At 45.2% G+C, this 15,797-nt stretch overlaps 1 protein-coding gene across 1 annotated transcript in view; it reads right to left on the bottom strand.

Annotated features, from left to right (window-relative positions):
* Positions 1-15,797, bottom strand: part of LOC122756337 (merlin-like) — a 57,325-nt gene that overhangs the window by 12,431 nt on the left and 29,097 nt on the right. Inside the window, exons 9-15 of the mRNA XM_044005581.1 lie at positions 10,771-10,908; positions 9,307-9,381; positions 5,115-5,228; positions 4,371-4,493; positions 3,929-4,146; positions 1,458-1,560; positions 518-645 (exon numbers count right to left, since the gene is read on the bottom strand). Of these exons, the coding sequence (XP_043861516.1) occupies positions 518-645; positions 1,458-1,560; positions 3,929-4,146; positions 4,371-4,493; positions 5,115-5,228; positions 9,307-9,381; positions 10,771-10,908 (899 nt within the window). The remainder of the gene's footprint in view (positions 1-517; positions 646-1,457; positions 1,561-3,928; positions 4,147-4,370; positions 4,494-5,114; positions 5,229-9,306; positions 9,382-10,770; positions 10,909-15,797) is intronic.

Here is a 15,797-nt window from a genome sequence, read left to right as displayed (position 1 = left end):
ATGTGGAAATGTTTTGTGTGACCACACATGCATAACTTAAAATTAATTAACTTTTTGGGGAAAAAATAATAATTTTGGAATTGAATGACATGGGAGACACTGGCACAGGACTGCCCCGCATGGCACACCCTCATCAGAGATGGTGCTGTGCTCTATGAGCAAAGCAGGATTGAAGCAGCTCAAAAGAAACATGAGATGTGCAAATTTAGAGAATCCAGCCCAAATGTTCCCATGGATTATTTGTACCAAACCTGTGGTAGAGCATTCCGGGCTCCTTTTGGACTGATCAGCCACAGTCAGACACACTATACCTTGGCTCCATTACAGGGATGTCATTTTGGTCCTCTTCGAGACTGAAGAACAACCAACTGACGTATATTATGTATATACATATGTGTGTATACCTATTATACATGTGTTGTAGTATGTATTTATATGTGTGTGTGTGTATGTGTGTCTATCTCGACTCCCCAGACACACACATTTGATAACGCTGGTGCTCAGAGGCAGTACCTACCTCTCCCTTTCTATCTCCAAGGACAGTCTCTTCAGGTCAATATCCTTCAAATCAAACCTCATACATCCTTTTTCAGTTCCAAGGTCTCCATCTTCAACAGGGGAAGGTTGAGGATACAGATTTGTGTGCTAGAAAAGAAAAAGAGCCCTGTTTTTCAGCTCAGGAGTTTTATGTACTTAGAGCCTTCAGTCTGAGCCCATCAGCTGCTTTAGAAACATCATTCACTGCTTAGAAAGAGTTTAAATAAGGCCTGGAGAGATTTCATGATTTTCCTAAGATCCCAGCAGGTATCATTGGCAGAACTGGGAAAATTAACTGAGACCAGAGTCTCAAACTGGGCCCCGATTTGCCAGACAGCACTCTCTTCCTTTGTGAAATGAGTATATGGAGAGCGTATCCTTAAGTTTCCCAGGGAGAATAAAATGGGGTTTTAAGGTTTGGCAACAGAATGGCTCCTTAAGGACAAACACTGCATCTTCTTTGTTTGCCAGAGTGCCAGGTATGATGTAGTACACAGAGTGGAGTCTCGAATGCTAGCTAAATGAATGGAATAACATATAACTAAGGTGACCCAGTACCTACAATTTCTAGGCACCAGGCAAATGTGTGAGATGATGGTTTGAGGCATCAAAGCCGTCCCAGGCCCCTCTCAATTCCAGGGCCATCTTTCCTTTAATTATCTCCTACTTATCCTGTGTACAGCTGATTTTGTATGTGTTTTGTTTGTGTGCTGACTATCAGCCCCTTGAGGGCAGGGAGTGTCTTTTGCCTCTTTCTGTATCCCAGCACTTAGCACAAGGCCTGGCATATAGTGGACAATAAATAAATGTTTACTGATTGATGTTTTCTTTCTCACTGGGGTGAGGTGGCATTCCCTTGTGATTTATGCCTCTTGTAAGACACCCCACCATCTCAATAAAGTGCCGACGTGTAAACATACAGGATGAGAGACCCAGGTGACATCTAGGAGCTGCTGCTTTGCTCGGCGCTCAGCTTCTCTGGCTTCGCTCAGGTCTTGTTTCAGGTATTCCGTTTCCTTGGTTCTGTTAGACAAAACATCCCCCAGGTGAAGCAATGGACGTCATCCAGTCTTTCCGCTTCCAAACTATGTATGCTCTATGGGAAAAGGCCATGCCGCCATCCCATAAAAGGCAGGAGGCCCCGGTGTGTGCAGGAGGCACCTAATCTACCCTTGCAGACTTAGTGAACTGTCTCCAAACAAAGCAAACGTGTCACTGGCTCCCCAAGGCCGACCTCTTTCATCCTCATTGGGCTCTGCAGTCCCTTTAACTCTCCCATCCCTAGCCATTCACCAGGACTTTGCTCACCTAAAGATCTCATCTCTTCTAATCAGCTGTAGACCACTGAACCTTTCTGAAAATGCCAATATTTTCATGAATTCACTATCTTCAACATTTGATAAAACCATATTAAAACACTAAATTATATTAATATTTCAGATGAAAATATACTAGCCATGTCAACTAATTAATCAGTTGCTTTAGAGCAACAAGGAACTTCAAAAGACCCACAAACATACCTGACATAATAGGAAACTGAGGTCCAGAAAGAGGAAATAGCTTAGCCAAGGTCCCGTGGGCAGTCAGTGGCTGAGCCAGGATTTGGGCCCAGATCTTCTGTGAATGCATCGCTCTTTCCACCAAGCCGTACTGAATGACAACAGGGATTGTCCTAGCTAGTTAGACTGGCCAAGAGCACAATGTTGATCTTTACATGGGTCCGCATTATATACCCCAAAAGCTCCTTCTGCTGGTTCAGCCAGAATATTAACCAGCCTGGCTGGTAATAATGCCATTGTCCACCAGGGGGACCATGGAAGAGAGAATGAATCTCAGAGTCCTGAAAACCCAGGTCCTCTCTGCCCAAGGGGAGGGAGAACAAGAACATTCATGCCACTAATGACTATAGCACCTGAAAGTTTACAAAGCCCTCTTCTGAATCAACCGAGCACCTCACTCCACTTGGATAAAATGCCTGTTCGGTACCCCCAGTAAGTGTGAAAAGTCCTTGATCTGGAAGGTATCAACATCACTGAGTGAAGCCTAGAGGAGTCCCCACACAAAGCATGCTGGAATGGGCTGAAGAGATCCTCTGATCGTTCACAGAATCAAGACCTCATTAAGAAGTCAGACATTCGAGCAGCAAAGAGCAGCCCAGCCAAGCCCCCTGAGAGCAAATCACTGAGGGGGCAGAGCAGAGCCCCTGCCCCGCCCCCAACCTGGACCAGAGGAAGATGTTGCAAACCTCAAGCAATCTAGAAGGCTTGGCCTTCCCATCCTAGCAGCATCCCCAGAACAGCAGTAATTCGTGACAGTGTCTACATCAAGAGTTGAGGATATGGGCAGCTAGGTGGTGCAGTGGATAGAGCACTGGCCCTGGAGTCAGGAGGACCTGAGTTCAAATCCGGCCTCAGACACTTAACACTTACTAGCTGTGTGACCCTGGGCAAGTCACTTAACCCCCAATTGCCTCACCAAAAAAAAAAAAAAAAAGTAAATACATGAGTATTGCCTCACTAAAAAAAAAAAGTTGAGGATAAATTAAACATACTGGGTAAAGGCATCATGACTCCACAGGAGCCCCAACCCTCAGGCCTAGCAGAAAACTATGCCACACAAAAGGGGATCTTCAGGAGGTCCCCAGAAATCTGACAGAAGGTACTTCCAGGAGCTATGATTTTACCCCCTGAGTCACATGTGTTCTAAGAGGGAGCCAACTCTCACCTATACTTGCCGGAGACTGTCTCCCCTGTTTGGGGAGATATCTTGTACAAACTCTTCTTCCTATATCACTTTGGTAAATGCCCATTTCTAAAAGACAATTAAGTCTGGTTGGCCATTTTATAACAATGGATAATCCATGAGTCCTCAGAAATGGCCAAGCTCTGACCACCCAATGTACTGGAGCCTGTGGGAGCTGGGAGAATGAGCCCCAGCACATGTGCTACATCGTTTTTATCAGTGCATTACAAAACTTTTTGCAATATTAACTTGGCCAAGACTGGCACGCACTGGCACAGGCACCTTCTGGCAAATGGAACACATAGGAGCCAGCCAAAAAGCCTTCCAGAAAGAGGACTGTGGTGCTTCTGTACCCAACCTCCTGCTGCTCCCAGAGCAATACAGGGGAGAGCACTGTGGACGCAAAATGAGTCATGCCTCTGACCCACATCCATGTGTCACCATGGGCAAATCCCTAAGACTTCCTGGGCCCCAGAGTCCTCACCAGCCAAACAGTAACGATGGAACACAAGCATGTGCAGAATGGGCTTTGAAACTTTCACCCACCATAAAAAATGTCAGCAACTGTGATGTCAGGCCCGGGGGTGAGCCCGCACCCCTGGGCCAAGAAAAGGCACAGTCAGTGTCCTAAGGGGCCCCTCTGCCTCACCTCAGATGGGACTCCTTGACCAGTTTGGCAGCCATCCTTTCTGCATCCCTCACTTTCTGCTCCATCAGCCGTTTCTCTTCCTTGGTTTTCAGAGCCGTGATCTCCAGCCGCTGGCGCTCCTGCTCAGCCTCTGCGGCATTCTGGGCGAGCAGCTTGGCCTCTGCCTCAGCAATCTGAGCCTTCTCTGCCAGCAGCTCTGCTGTTTCTTTGGAGTGGAGCTGGAAAAACATGGCACTGGGTTTAGCTCCTAGAAGGGCCCGGGTCAAAGGGGAAAGCAACAACAACCTGGAGGATAACCGGGAGACTTAACCAGGCAGGCTTTCTCCACCAAGGGCAGGGGACTTTCAAAGCCACACAAGTTTAGGCCCCTCAGAGTTGGATTTTCTATAAAATGAAGGGGAAGGACGGCCTGGCAACATGTGTGCTTCAGGGAGATACTCACTAAGGCCTCATTGGCCTGTCGGGCCTCGGCTTCCAGCTGAAACATCCGCCTTTCCAGCTCATCTTTGGCTCTCTCGGCCTCTTCTCTGAGCTGCTTCTCCCTGGCTAGCCTCTGATGCTCCATCTGGAAAAGAGACAAAGGGAGACATGCAGATTCCATGTCCACCTCCACCCCACCACCACCACCACCTTTATTCCTCGAATGGAACTAGACTGGGGGAAAACTGAATTAGGGCTCACCTTAAAAACAAAAAAGCACTTTTGTTTGCACTTACTGGATTTTGTAAGCTAAGACATTTTGCGGCTGTCTGCCCGGACTGCACGTGTGTGCCTACAACTGAGAACCTGATGGGCAAATTTTGAACAGTGGTGAAATCAGCAAACAGGATGGGGAAAGAAAGAACACACTTCCCACATGGAGAGCTGAGAGCCTGGGGGAACATTTGGGAAACTTCACACAGGTGTCCTCCTCACTCAAGCTCCACCAGCCCTTCGATCACACCAAATCCCCAATGTTCTCAGGCCATTTCTTTCGGCCATAGCGAACAATGACGGGAGAGGGCGAGGGTCAGGGTGAACCCCAGGTTAGATGTGATCCTGAGGATGGAAATAGTTAACACTTCAGGGATAATCTCCTGAAAAGGCTCATCCCATCGGCTCACAGTAACCTCCAGAGGAGCAAGTGGTAGAGGAAGGGAGCCCTCAGAGGGAAAACACGCTTCTAAGCAGGAAATAGCCAACCCACTTTCTTCCGAGCTTTTTCTTCTCTGGCTTGAGCCTTCATCTGCTGAATCTCAATGGAGTCCACCCTTCTCCTCTTCATGAATAGGTCATGATTTCCAATGCACAGCTGTAGAATCTACCAAACAAAAGTGTCCAATGATTCATAGGTTTGCACTGGGACTCTTCCGCACCCTGACCGATCCCCGGCCTCTTCGGTCCATCCTGCACACACAGCTGCCACACTGGGATGCTGCAAGCACAGGGCACTCTGCCTTGGCAGCCCTTCAGCCTCTCCAAACTCACTGCCCATCACCCTCCTTCGGGCACTCCACACCAGCGGTGCTGGTCTTCTTGCAGTGACCCATCCCCATTTCTTCTCCCATTTCTGTGACTTCCATGGCTGTTACCCATGCCTGGACAACTCCCTCCTTACCCCTGCCTTCTGGAATCAGACTAAGGAACTCCAGGCCCATAAATCTAGAGGGGAAAAGGGTCTCAGTGACGCCCCCCACCCTCACCCCCAAAGTCACCTAGTCTGAAACTGACTTCAATCAAGGCTCAGTTCAGGGACCTGCTCCTGCACTGATTCCAGCTCCTCCCCCTATTACAAATGCCTCCCCAATCCCAACCCTGGAAATGACTTTTATGTTTACTTCTCTTCGTTCACATCATTTCCCCCCATCAGACTCTTAGCTCATTGAAGGCAAGAATTCTTTCACTTTTGTCTCTGTTTTCCCTGCCTGGTACTTGAATACTTTCTGAAAGAATGTTCTGAAATCCATAGTGTGAGGCAATAATGGATTTTGAGGATCCCAGAGGCCTCCCCCACTCAAGGGCCTAACTGCCTGACTTTTTTAAGGCCAGTCCAGAGTCAGTCGAGTTGGACCTTGAACTGTGAATAGAGACATTAGAAATGAAAACCATACTTTCCTGGAAGCCTTTCCCCACAGAGCATCGTCTTCTGGACTCTGACCTCAGCGCCTACTGCTCATTTTAATACGGACCACCCTCAAGTCCAGTAAACCAATAGATTTGAACGATGCTAGCCAATTGGCTTGGAGCAGTGTGGAAGGACAGCCTCTCCTCCTGACCACAGGGAGCTGATGCTTTCTCTCGCTCTCTGGACCTGGGACAACACTGGAGGAGGCAGCTACAAGGCGCTCTCTCTGTTCCCTCTATCCTAGATACCTAGGGCTTCTGAACTTTCTGAGCCATGTGCTCTCTCTTTACTAACATTTAAAATTATTTTATAAATGCTTAATGTCCCAAACTGAAGCTAAAGCCTCTAATTTATAAATAGCAATGTATTAGAAACCCCAGCTAAAAATTGGAACACTAATCCATTGTTGGTGGAGCTGTGAACTGATCCAACCATTCTGGAGAGCAATTTGGAATTATGCCCAAAGGGCGATAAAGCTGTGCATACCCTTTGACCCAGCAATACCACTTTTGGGTCTTTTTCCCAAAGAAATCATGGAAAGGGGAAAGGGACCCACATGTACAAAAATATAGCTGCTCTTTACGTGGTGGCAAGGAATTGGAAGTTGAGGGGGTGCCCATCAATTGGGGAATGGCTGGACAAGTTGTGGTATATGAATACAATGGAATACTATTGTGCTGTAAGAAATGATGAGCAGGAGGAGTTCAGAGAAACCTGGAGGGTCTTGTGTGAGCTGATGATGAGTGAGATGAGCAGAACCAGAAGAACATTGTACACAGTGTCATCAACATTGAGTGTTGACCTACTGTGATGGACTATATTCTTCTCACCAATGCAATGGTACAGAAGAGTTCCAGGGAACTCATGATAGAAGAGGATCTCCAAATCCAAGAAAAAAAAAAAAGAACTGTGGAGTATAGATGCTGAATGAACCATACTATTTCTTTTGGTTTTGATGCTGTTGTTTTTTTCTATTTTGAGGTTTTTCATCATTGCTCTGATTTTTTCTCTTATAACATGACTAATGCAGAAATAGGATTAATGTTATTATGTATATATATATATATATATATATATATATATATATATATATATATAAAACCTATATCAGATTACCTGCTGTCTAGGAGAGGGGGGAGGGAGGGGAGGGAGGGAGAAAAATCTGAAACTGTAAAGCTTGTATAAACAAAAGTTGAGAACCATCTTTATATGTAATGGAAAAAAATAAAATACTTTATTAATTAAAAAAAAAAGAACATAACAAGAAACCCCAGCTAAGTTCCCTAAAACCTAGAACAGGGACAGGCACCCCCATCTAATTTCTTTCTTTCTTTCTTTTTGGTGAGGCAATTAGGGTTAAGTGACTTGCCCAAGGTCACACAGCTAGTAAGTGCTAAGTGTCTGAGTCTGGATTTGAACTCTGGTCCTCTTGACTCCAAAGCCGGTGCTCTATCCAATGTGCCACCTGCCCCCATTTCAAAAGACACAATAGGAAAAAACTGCAGCCAATTGGTCCATAATCTGGCACCTGACAACACCCCTCAAGGCCTTTGTGTTCACAGGCTTCTGTTCCAACTTGCTCCCTCCACAGTCAGTAGACAGGTGACCAGCTGTGCTCTCCCCACACATCTATTCCTTCCTTCTTTCTTTCCTTCCTTTCTTTTTCCTTCCTTCTTTCTGTCCTTTCACTTTCCTTCCTTCTTCCTTTCCCTTTCACCCTCCACCTTTTCACCCACACACCTAAGAACTCAATCACAACTTCACATTTTACACATTGTTGCTGTACCCAAGGCACAACCATCCCCAAAGTCTTTCAAGGCCATCACTGAATACAATTGCTTTTCTTTCTTTTTCTTTCTCTTTCTTTTTTCTTTTGAGACTACATTTCCCCATCTTGCCTAGGCTGGAAGGTCAGCCACCAGGTTGGTCCCACTGCTGATTAGCATGGAAGCCTCAGCCAGCCCAATTCTGGCCTGGGCTGGCTCATCTCTCCTTAGGCAGGCAGCCCAGTGGCCCCTTTCTCCCGAAGGCTCACCATAGTGGCACCACATTTAGTGGTGCCCCCACTCAGCTTTAGGCCTATTTTGGCTCAGAACCAGTAAGCTCAAGCAATCTACCATCCTCAGCCTCTCCGGTAGCAATGATGATGGACACATGAGCCACCTAACTGCCCCTCGTGGCACGATAGCTTATCAAAACTGTTGGGCAAACGTGAAAGTTGCTGGATTGATCTTGTAGTCTGGGAACAGGCGGCTGCTTTAAACATAATGGCTATTGCTTCAGAGGGTCTCCAGTACTCTCTAAACTCCATGTCCCTAATCCCCAGAAGAAAACAATTATTATTTATCTTTTCATGGACAGAGAAGCCCTGGTTAAGTCAGTGAATAGAAGCAGAATTCCATTTCTGGCCTAGAATTCAGACAGAAGAGTTTGGTCCTTGGGCTCAACTGACTTGTTTTGTTGACTCTTATGAGAACAGCAAAATTTACTGAGAACTGATTCCCCCCCACCCCCCCAGTCCCCTCTTTCGCAGGCAGGTGAATTGCCCGGGGCTGACTGTCTTTGTCATTTCCAGACTCCTGATGGACTTAAGGACCTTCCCCCAAGCAACTTATCCCCTCCCAACGGTCCCCAACTGACTCCCAGGACTTTGTTATTATGTAAAAAGGGTCCACCTACATTAAATACTTTCTATTCTGAGTCAGTAATGCCTAGACTTAACTTAGGAGCAGTTCCATTATTTTTATCAAAGGTTCATTTACATTAATTAATTAGCTATGGGTCACTCTGGAGCCATCTTTTGGTTCCCTTTTTGTTCTGTTACCCCATTAAAAACCCTGTCCTCTGTTCCCACCTTTGGGTATTCCTAGCTTTGCCATACCACGAGCTATAGTTCCTCTGCCTTATACTGATTGTGTTATTCTAACTGCTTTTGTGTGCAAGAGGGTGTAATTCTTTAAAGAGGAATTCCCAAGAACCCAAACCCCATACCCCATTTCCCCCATAACAATTGTTTCCTTAATTTCCAGGTTAACACTTAGGATTCTCTAAGTAAAACACGATGAAACAGTGATTTTGCTTCTTTTCTCGGCCCCCCCCCCCCACACACACACCCTTTCAGTGTCCTTTTCTCACCTTTCTACTGCAGAGGGCATTCCTTGAACTACATCAATAACAGACCTTCTGACTTCACCCCTATCGGCTTGTTTGGGGTGTTGTTTTTTTCTTTTTCAAATCAGGTAATTTACAGGACTTTAATAGGGTAACTGCTTACCAATTTATTCACCTTCAGCTGTGAGGAAAAGAACTTGAAAACTTCTGCCTTTTTGTCAAGAGGCTTAATCGTTAACTGGTGGAGAGAGGAAAAGATGGTCATTAACAAGCCAAGGGTCTCCTCAGAAGAGTCAGCTCCCTGCTGACCAGGAGGACTCCAAGAGATAGGCAGTGGAGGCTCCAGGACAGGAAAGTTAGCAGGCACATCTGGCCCAGTGCGGGCCCTGACATGGCAGCTGCCAAAAGGACAGCCCGATTCAGCCTCGAGTCAGGAGCCAGAAAGCACCCACATGCACAGCCCCTTGTGGGGAGCAGCAAAGAGCCCCCACTTGTCGGTGGCACACAAACAACCAGGCAAGTGTGCAGCCACAAGAAGGGGAAAGAGCTGGAGGCAAGCAGAAGAAACACAAAGGAGTAAAGCGTTTTCTGCTCCAAGAAGTTCATTCACTCATTTCCCTACGACAATGTGTGGGCTTGGGAGCTGCAGTTTCATATTTGGTTTTCCATGCTTCACTTGCTTAGGTTGACAACTCAGATGAATGCAAAGACAGTGGGGGAGACGCAGAAACAGCAAGCTGACCCAAGGGCCCCACCAGAAGGGAGTTTCCTAGGAGTCAGAGCCAAATACTCAATGTTGTGCTGGTGAATGTTTAACAACCAGCTTGGGAGGTACATGGGACACGTTTTCTCCATCGCTTCCTCACGTCCAGACAGTCAACAAAACAATCAATCAAGCACTGATTTGTGAGTTGTTGCAGCCTGCTCCAGTCCATTCTTTGCATCTACCAAACTTGGATCACAGCTTTGAAGAGGTTTTCCCTCAGGCCATTTCCCTCCCATCATCCTCTCCTGCCGGGTAATAGTTGAGCTTAAAGAACAGGCTCTCCACTTCCTTTGTTCACTGCAATCAGTGCCCTGGGCTCCCAACCCCTAGTTCTGACTCATGAAGCCAAGTAGGTCTTTTGTAAATCTGCCTCCTGTTACCAAATCTTCACTCAAGCATTCTGATGGGAAACATGTCAAAGAAAGGGTTACAACTTGCCCCAGCTGGCAGCACCAGCAGAGTGTGATCATCAGTCTTCTCTCAGAGAAGGTGTGGTGGGGGCTGGGGGGGGGTCCCCCCTCTGGAAGCCCCAATTCTTTCAGTGGATTATTTTCCCTCCTTTTTTTTTTTGCATGCCCCTTTAAATAAGAATGACTGGGGCAGCTAGGTGGCACAGTGGATAGAGCACCGGCCTTGGATTCAGGAGTACCTGAGTTCAAATCCAGCCTCAGACACTTGGCACTTACTAGTTGTGTGACCCTGGGCAAGTCACTTAACCCCCATTGCCCCGCAAAAAAATAAAAATAAAAAATAAGAATGACTCACCTTCTCTCATCCCAGGGCCCAAACAGGCTGTACTTTAAAAAGCTCAAACCAACCACACTCTCACAAAACATGAAAGGTCCACCCACCCCCACCTACCTCCTTCTCACTGTAGGAAATGTTTCTGATAGCACTCCATTCAAAAGATCTATTTGGAGAGAACCGATTATTGATGCTGTAGACATGGATCCCTTTGGCATCTACACCAAGCAAGAGATCTCTGTGGTTTTTATTTTGCTGCAAAAGAACCAAATGCAGAACAAAGAAGTTAAAAAGACAAATCTGCTGAAGCAAAGAAAGCAAACATTGGAGTGACTGCTAATGAGCTCCAGTTTACCCTGTATCTATCTTGTCTCTATGTTATCTTGTTTGTCTGTTACCTTCCCTTGTTCTGAATGCAAGCGCTTTGATAGCACCTCACACCTGTGAGATTGGCTAATGTGACAGAAACAGAAAATGAATTGCACAGGAGAAATAATTTAAATTCATATAGCCAAAGGGCTATAAAACTGTGCCTACCTTTTGACTCAGCAATACCACTATGTCTATGCCCCAAGGAGATCAAAGAAAAGGGATATGGACATATTTGTACAAAAATATTTATAGCAGATTTTGTGGTGGGAAAGAATTGGAAACTGAGGGGATGCCCATGGACTGGGGAATGGCTGAACAAGTTGTGGTATATGATTGTAATGGAGTACAATTGTGCTATAAGAAATGACTGGAAACAAAAAAAAGAAATGATGCATGATGGTTTCAGAAAAACCTGGGAAGGCTTACATGAACTGATGTAATGTGATGTGAGGAGAACATTGTACACAGTAAGAGCAATATCTTAAAGATGATCACCTGTGAAAGACTTAGCTACTCTGATCAAGACAATGACCCGAGATCATTCCAAAGAACCCACAATGAAAAATGCTGTCTACAGGGGCAGCTAGGTGGTGCAGTAGCTAGAGCACCGGCCCTGGAGTCAGGAGTACCTGAGTTCGAATCCAGCCTCAGACCCTTAACACTTACTAGCTGTGTGACCCTGGGCAAGTCACTTAACCTCAATTGCCTCACTAAAAAAAAAAAAAATGCTGTCTACCTCCAGAAACAAGTGATGCTCTGAGTGCAGATGGAGGCATATTCTCTTTATTTAGTTTTTTTTGTTTTGTTTTTTTTTAAGTGAGGCAATTGGGGTTAAGTGACTTGCCCAGGGTCACACAGCTAGTGTAACGATTGGAATAACGCCACCTGCTGGATACTTACTGTAGAAGAGTTCTGCCCATGAAGCGAAGGTCTTTGAGGGCAAGACCAGGAGTCTTTTCTTTGGTATCAGGAAGTGATGCGGACTAGTGGGAGGAGGAAGGAGGAGACTGGGGCTCTTTCCTTGGGACTCTGGTGGAGAGTGGAGCTAGAAATGTGCTCTCCCTTTAATAGATAGGAATCTAGGCCTTTCTCTCTCTTTACCAAATTCTTATTCTCCTTAATAAATGCTTAAAAGTCTAACTCTTGCTAAAGCTTATAATTTATTGACGACCACTCATTAGATATTTTAGACAGTTTAGCTAGAATTTTAGCCCTTAACACTAGTAAGTGTTAAGTGTCTGAGGCCGGATTTAAACTCAGGTACTCCTGACTCCAGGACCGGTGTTCTATCCACTGTGCCACCTAGCTGCCCCTCTTTTTTATTATATAACATGGCTAATGTGGAAATATGTTTTGTATGACTTCATATTTATAATCGATATCATTATCTCTTGCTTTTTCAATGAATGGGGGAGGGAGTGGAAGGAAGGAGAGAATTTTGAACTGAAATTAAACATTTTAAAATTGTTTAAAAGACTGTAAGCTCCTTGAGTTGAGTATTTTCCCTGTTAGAATACAAGCACTTTGGGGGCAGCTAGGTGGCACAGTGGATAGAGCACCGGCCCTGAATTCAGGAGGACCTGAGTTCAAATCCAGCCTCAGACACTTGACACTTACTAGCTGTGTGAGACCCTGGGCAAGTCACTTAACCCTCATCGCCCTGCAAAGAATAAAAAAAAAAAAATTAAAAAAAAAAAGAATACAAGCACTTTGATAGCACCTCACACCTGTGAGATTGGCTTTCTTTGTACCACCAATGCCAGGCACTTAGTAGGTGCTTAATAACTGATCATGGACTTGCTGACTCTAAGATTATCTCCAATTTGCCCTGTACACATCTTGTAAGTACATCATTATTTTACTTGTTGTCTCCCTCATCAGATGTGAATATCTTGAGAGCAAGGACTGTTTTTGTCTTTCTTTGTATCAGAGCTTAACCCATTGCCTGGCATATTGCTGTGGTTCTTGTTCAGTTTTTTCCAACCTGTCCAACTAATTATGACCCTTTTGGGGGTTTTCTTGGCAGAGATACTGGAGGGGTTTGCATTTCCTTCTCCAGCTCATTTTCAGACGAGGAAACTGAGGCAAACAGGGTGAAGTGACTTGCCCAGGGTCACACAGCTTATGTGTTTGAGGTCAGATTTTAATTCTGGAAGCTGAGTCTTCTTGACTCCAGGCCTGGCACTCTGTCTACTGTGCTACCTAACTGCCCACCTGGCACACAATAGGTGCTAAATAACTTCTTGATGGCTTATTTCCCCACATTCAATGCAGACATTCTTACAGCAGAAGGTAAGGTTTCTAAAATGCCACATGTCCCCCTGATCTTTGGGTTCTTCTCTATGAAACTATAAGGGGAACAAAACAGCTTGCATCGTAGCACCCTGAAGCAGTACCTGCCAGGACTAAAACTGGGTAGGAAGCCAGCCAGCCTGGTGGTTTACTGGAGCTGCCCTGGCATGTCAGATATAACTGTAGGGGCAGATGCCAGGGAAAACGTTAACAGGTTCACAAGCCAGAGAATCGGGAGCCAAAATGTTACCGATCCCTGAGATCAAAAGGCTGAACAACTTCAAAGCATGGTCTGTTACACAAGGAGAAGCATTGTGAAGGTTCTGGTTGACTGAAACATTCCTGGGTTAATAATATATCCATTCATTCAAGGCTAATGTTCCCATAGTAAACACCAGCTCATGTTCCCATCTCTCCCTGAGACACTGGTGCTACATGGAATAACCATGAATGCCAGTGTGGGCAGAAGCCATTCCCTTGGTAATGGTCTCTCCTCCAGGGGGCTCTGTCCAAGACACATCAGCCCAGGTCATTGCACCATCACATCCAAGGAAAAGAAGTCCCATGCAGAAGAAGAGGGGCACTGGACAAGGCATCACAAGACCTGGCTTCTGTTTGGCCCTGGAAAAGTCATTGAAGCTTTCTGAAGTTCTCTATCATCTTCCTTAAATAATCATAATCCTAACTGCCCAGCCTCCCAACCTCACAGCGTGCTTAAGAGGATTAAATGGAATCAAACTGAAAAACATAATATACTATATAAACACAAGGTGGTGGTGATAGTGGTGGTGGTGGTGGTAGCAGCAGCAGCAGTAATGGTGGTGGTGGTGATGTAACGATTGGAATGACGTCACCTGCTGGAGACTTACTGTAGAAGAGTTCTGTCCATGAAGCGAAGGTCTTTGAGGGCAAGACCAGGAGTCTTTTCTTTGGCGTCAGGAAGTGATGCGGGCTAGTGGGAGGAGGAAGGAAGAGACTGGCGCTCGGTCTCGCGCTCTTTCCTTTGGACTCTGGTGGAGAGTGGAGCTAGAAATGTGCTCTCCCCTTAATAGATAGAAATCTAGGCCTTTCTCTCTCTCTTTACCAAATTCTTATTCTCCTTAATAAATGCTTAAAAGTCTAACTCTTGCTAAAGCTTATAATTTATTGGCGACCACTCATTAGATATTTTAGACAGACTAGCTAAAATTTTAGCCCTTAACAGTGATAATAGTTTTGGGGTTTTTTTTAGTGAGGCAGTTGGGGTTAAGTGACTTGCCCAGGGTCACACAGCTAGCGTTAAGTGTCTGAATTTCGATTTTAACTCAGGTCCTCCTGAATCCAGGGCTGGTGCTTTATCCACTGCTCCACCTAGCTGGCCGGGTGGTGATAATAGTAATAATGGTATTAGTAGTACTCATAGTAGCAGTAGTAGTAATTGTCTAGTAGTGGTGGTAGAGTAGTGGGAGTAATAATGGTAATAGTAGTAATGAAGGTAGTAGTAGTAGTAGTCTTAGTAGTGAGTGGGGGGTGTCAATAGCAGTGGTGGTCCTTAGCTTAATTCAAGCTCAAAGGTCAGCTCTTACAAGGGATCTTTCAGTTCTATCCCATTCAACAAGCATTTATTAAGCATCTACTATATGCTGAGCACAAAGCTAAACTCTGGGAATATTAAGACAAAAACCAAAAAGTCCCCTGACCTCAAGGAGTTTACATTCTACTGAGAGGAACTAATGTGTGCGCAAGTATAAGAAAACATAAAGTATACACAAAATAATGACAAAGTAAAATCAGGGGGAACACTAACAGCAACCACTCTGTTAGGAGATGGCCTTTGAGAAGAACTAACCAAAGAGAAGAACATGAGTTAAAGACATGCAGGCAGAAGACGGAGTATGTGGTCAAACAGGGGTGTCCAACATACATCTCCAGCCAGATTAAAAGGTAATTGGGAAACATTTAAGAAAATAAACAAAATCAGAATCAAACATAAATAATATTGTATTTTAAGACTAAATCCATCAGCAGCCAGCAAAGATCCTCATGTCCAGATTCATGGCCCCACTCCTTTCTGTGTTCACATCACTAGTGCTAAAGGAATATGGTGGAAGGTAGTTTGCTTGGAGTGTCCAGTGCATGTGGGAAAGTCCAGCCAAGCCCATCCATGAAAGACAACCCCAGGGGCAGATTGTGATAAATCCACTTGATAGTCTGATAGTGAGAGTCAAGTGAGAGGGGAGGAGACGTGAGACCTATTGTGGAGGTAGAATCAACAAGATTTGACAAATGATTGGAACTGGAATTGAGAGAAGAATGAAGGATGATTTCTAGTATACAAACCTACAACCCTGAAAAAATGGTAGAACCCTTAATAAAGAAGTTAGGAAGAGAAGTGGATTTAGGGAGTTCAAATCGAACTGAATTCTGTTTTGGATGGATGTGTGAGATGTCTATGAAAGTTGGGATCCAGCAGGCAATCAGTGATATGGAACTAGAGATCA

Source organism: Dromiciops gliroides, chromosome 4, assembly GCF_019393635.1.
Source record: "Dromiciops gliroides isolate mDroGli1 chromosome 4, mDroGli1.pri, whole genome shotgun sequence".
In the NCBI taxonomy this organism is placed as follows: domain Eukaryota; kingdom Metazoa; phylum Chordata; class Mammalia; order Microbiotheria; family Microbiotheriidae; genus Dromiciops; species Dromiciops gliroides.
The sequence above is the reverse complement of the archived record's forward strand: the minus strand, read 5'-3'. Positions and strand labels throughout refer to the sequence as shown.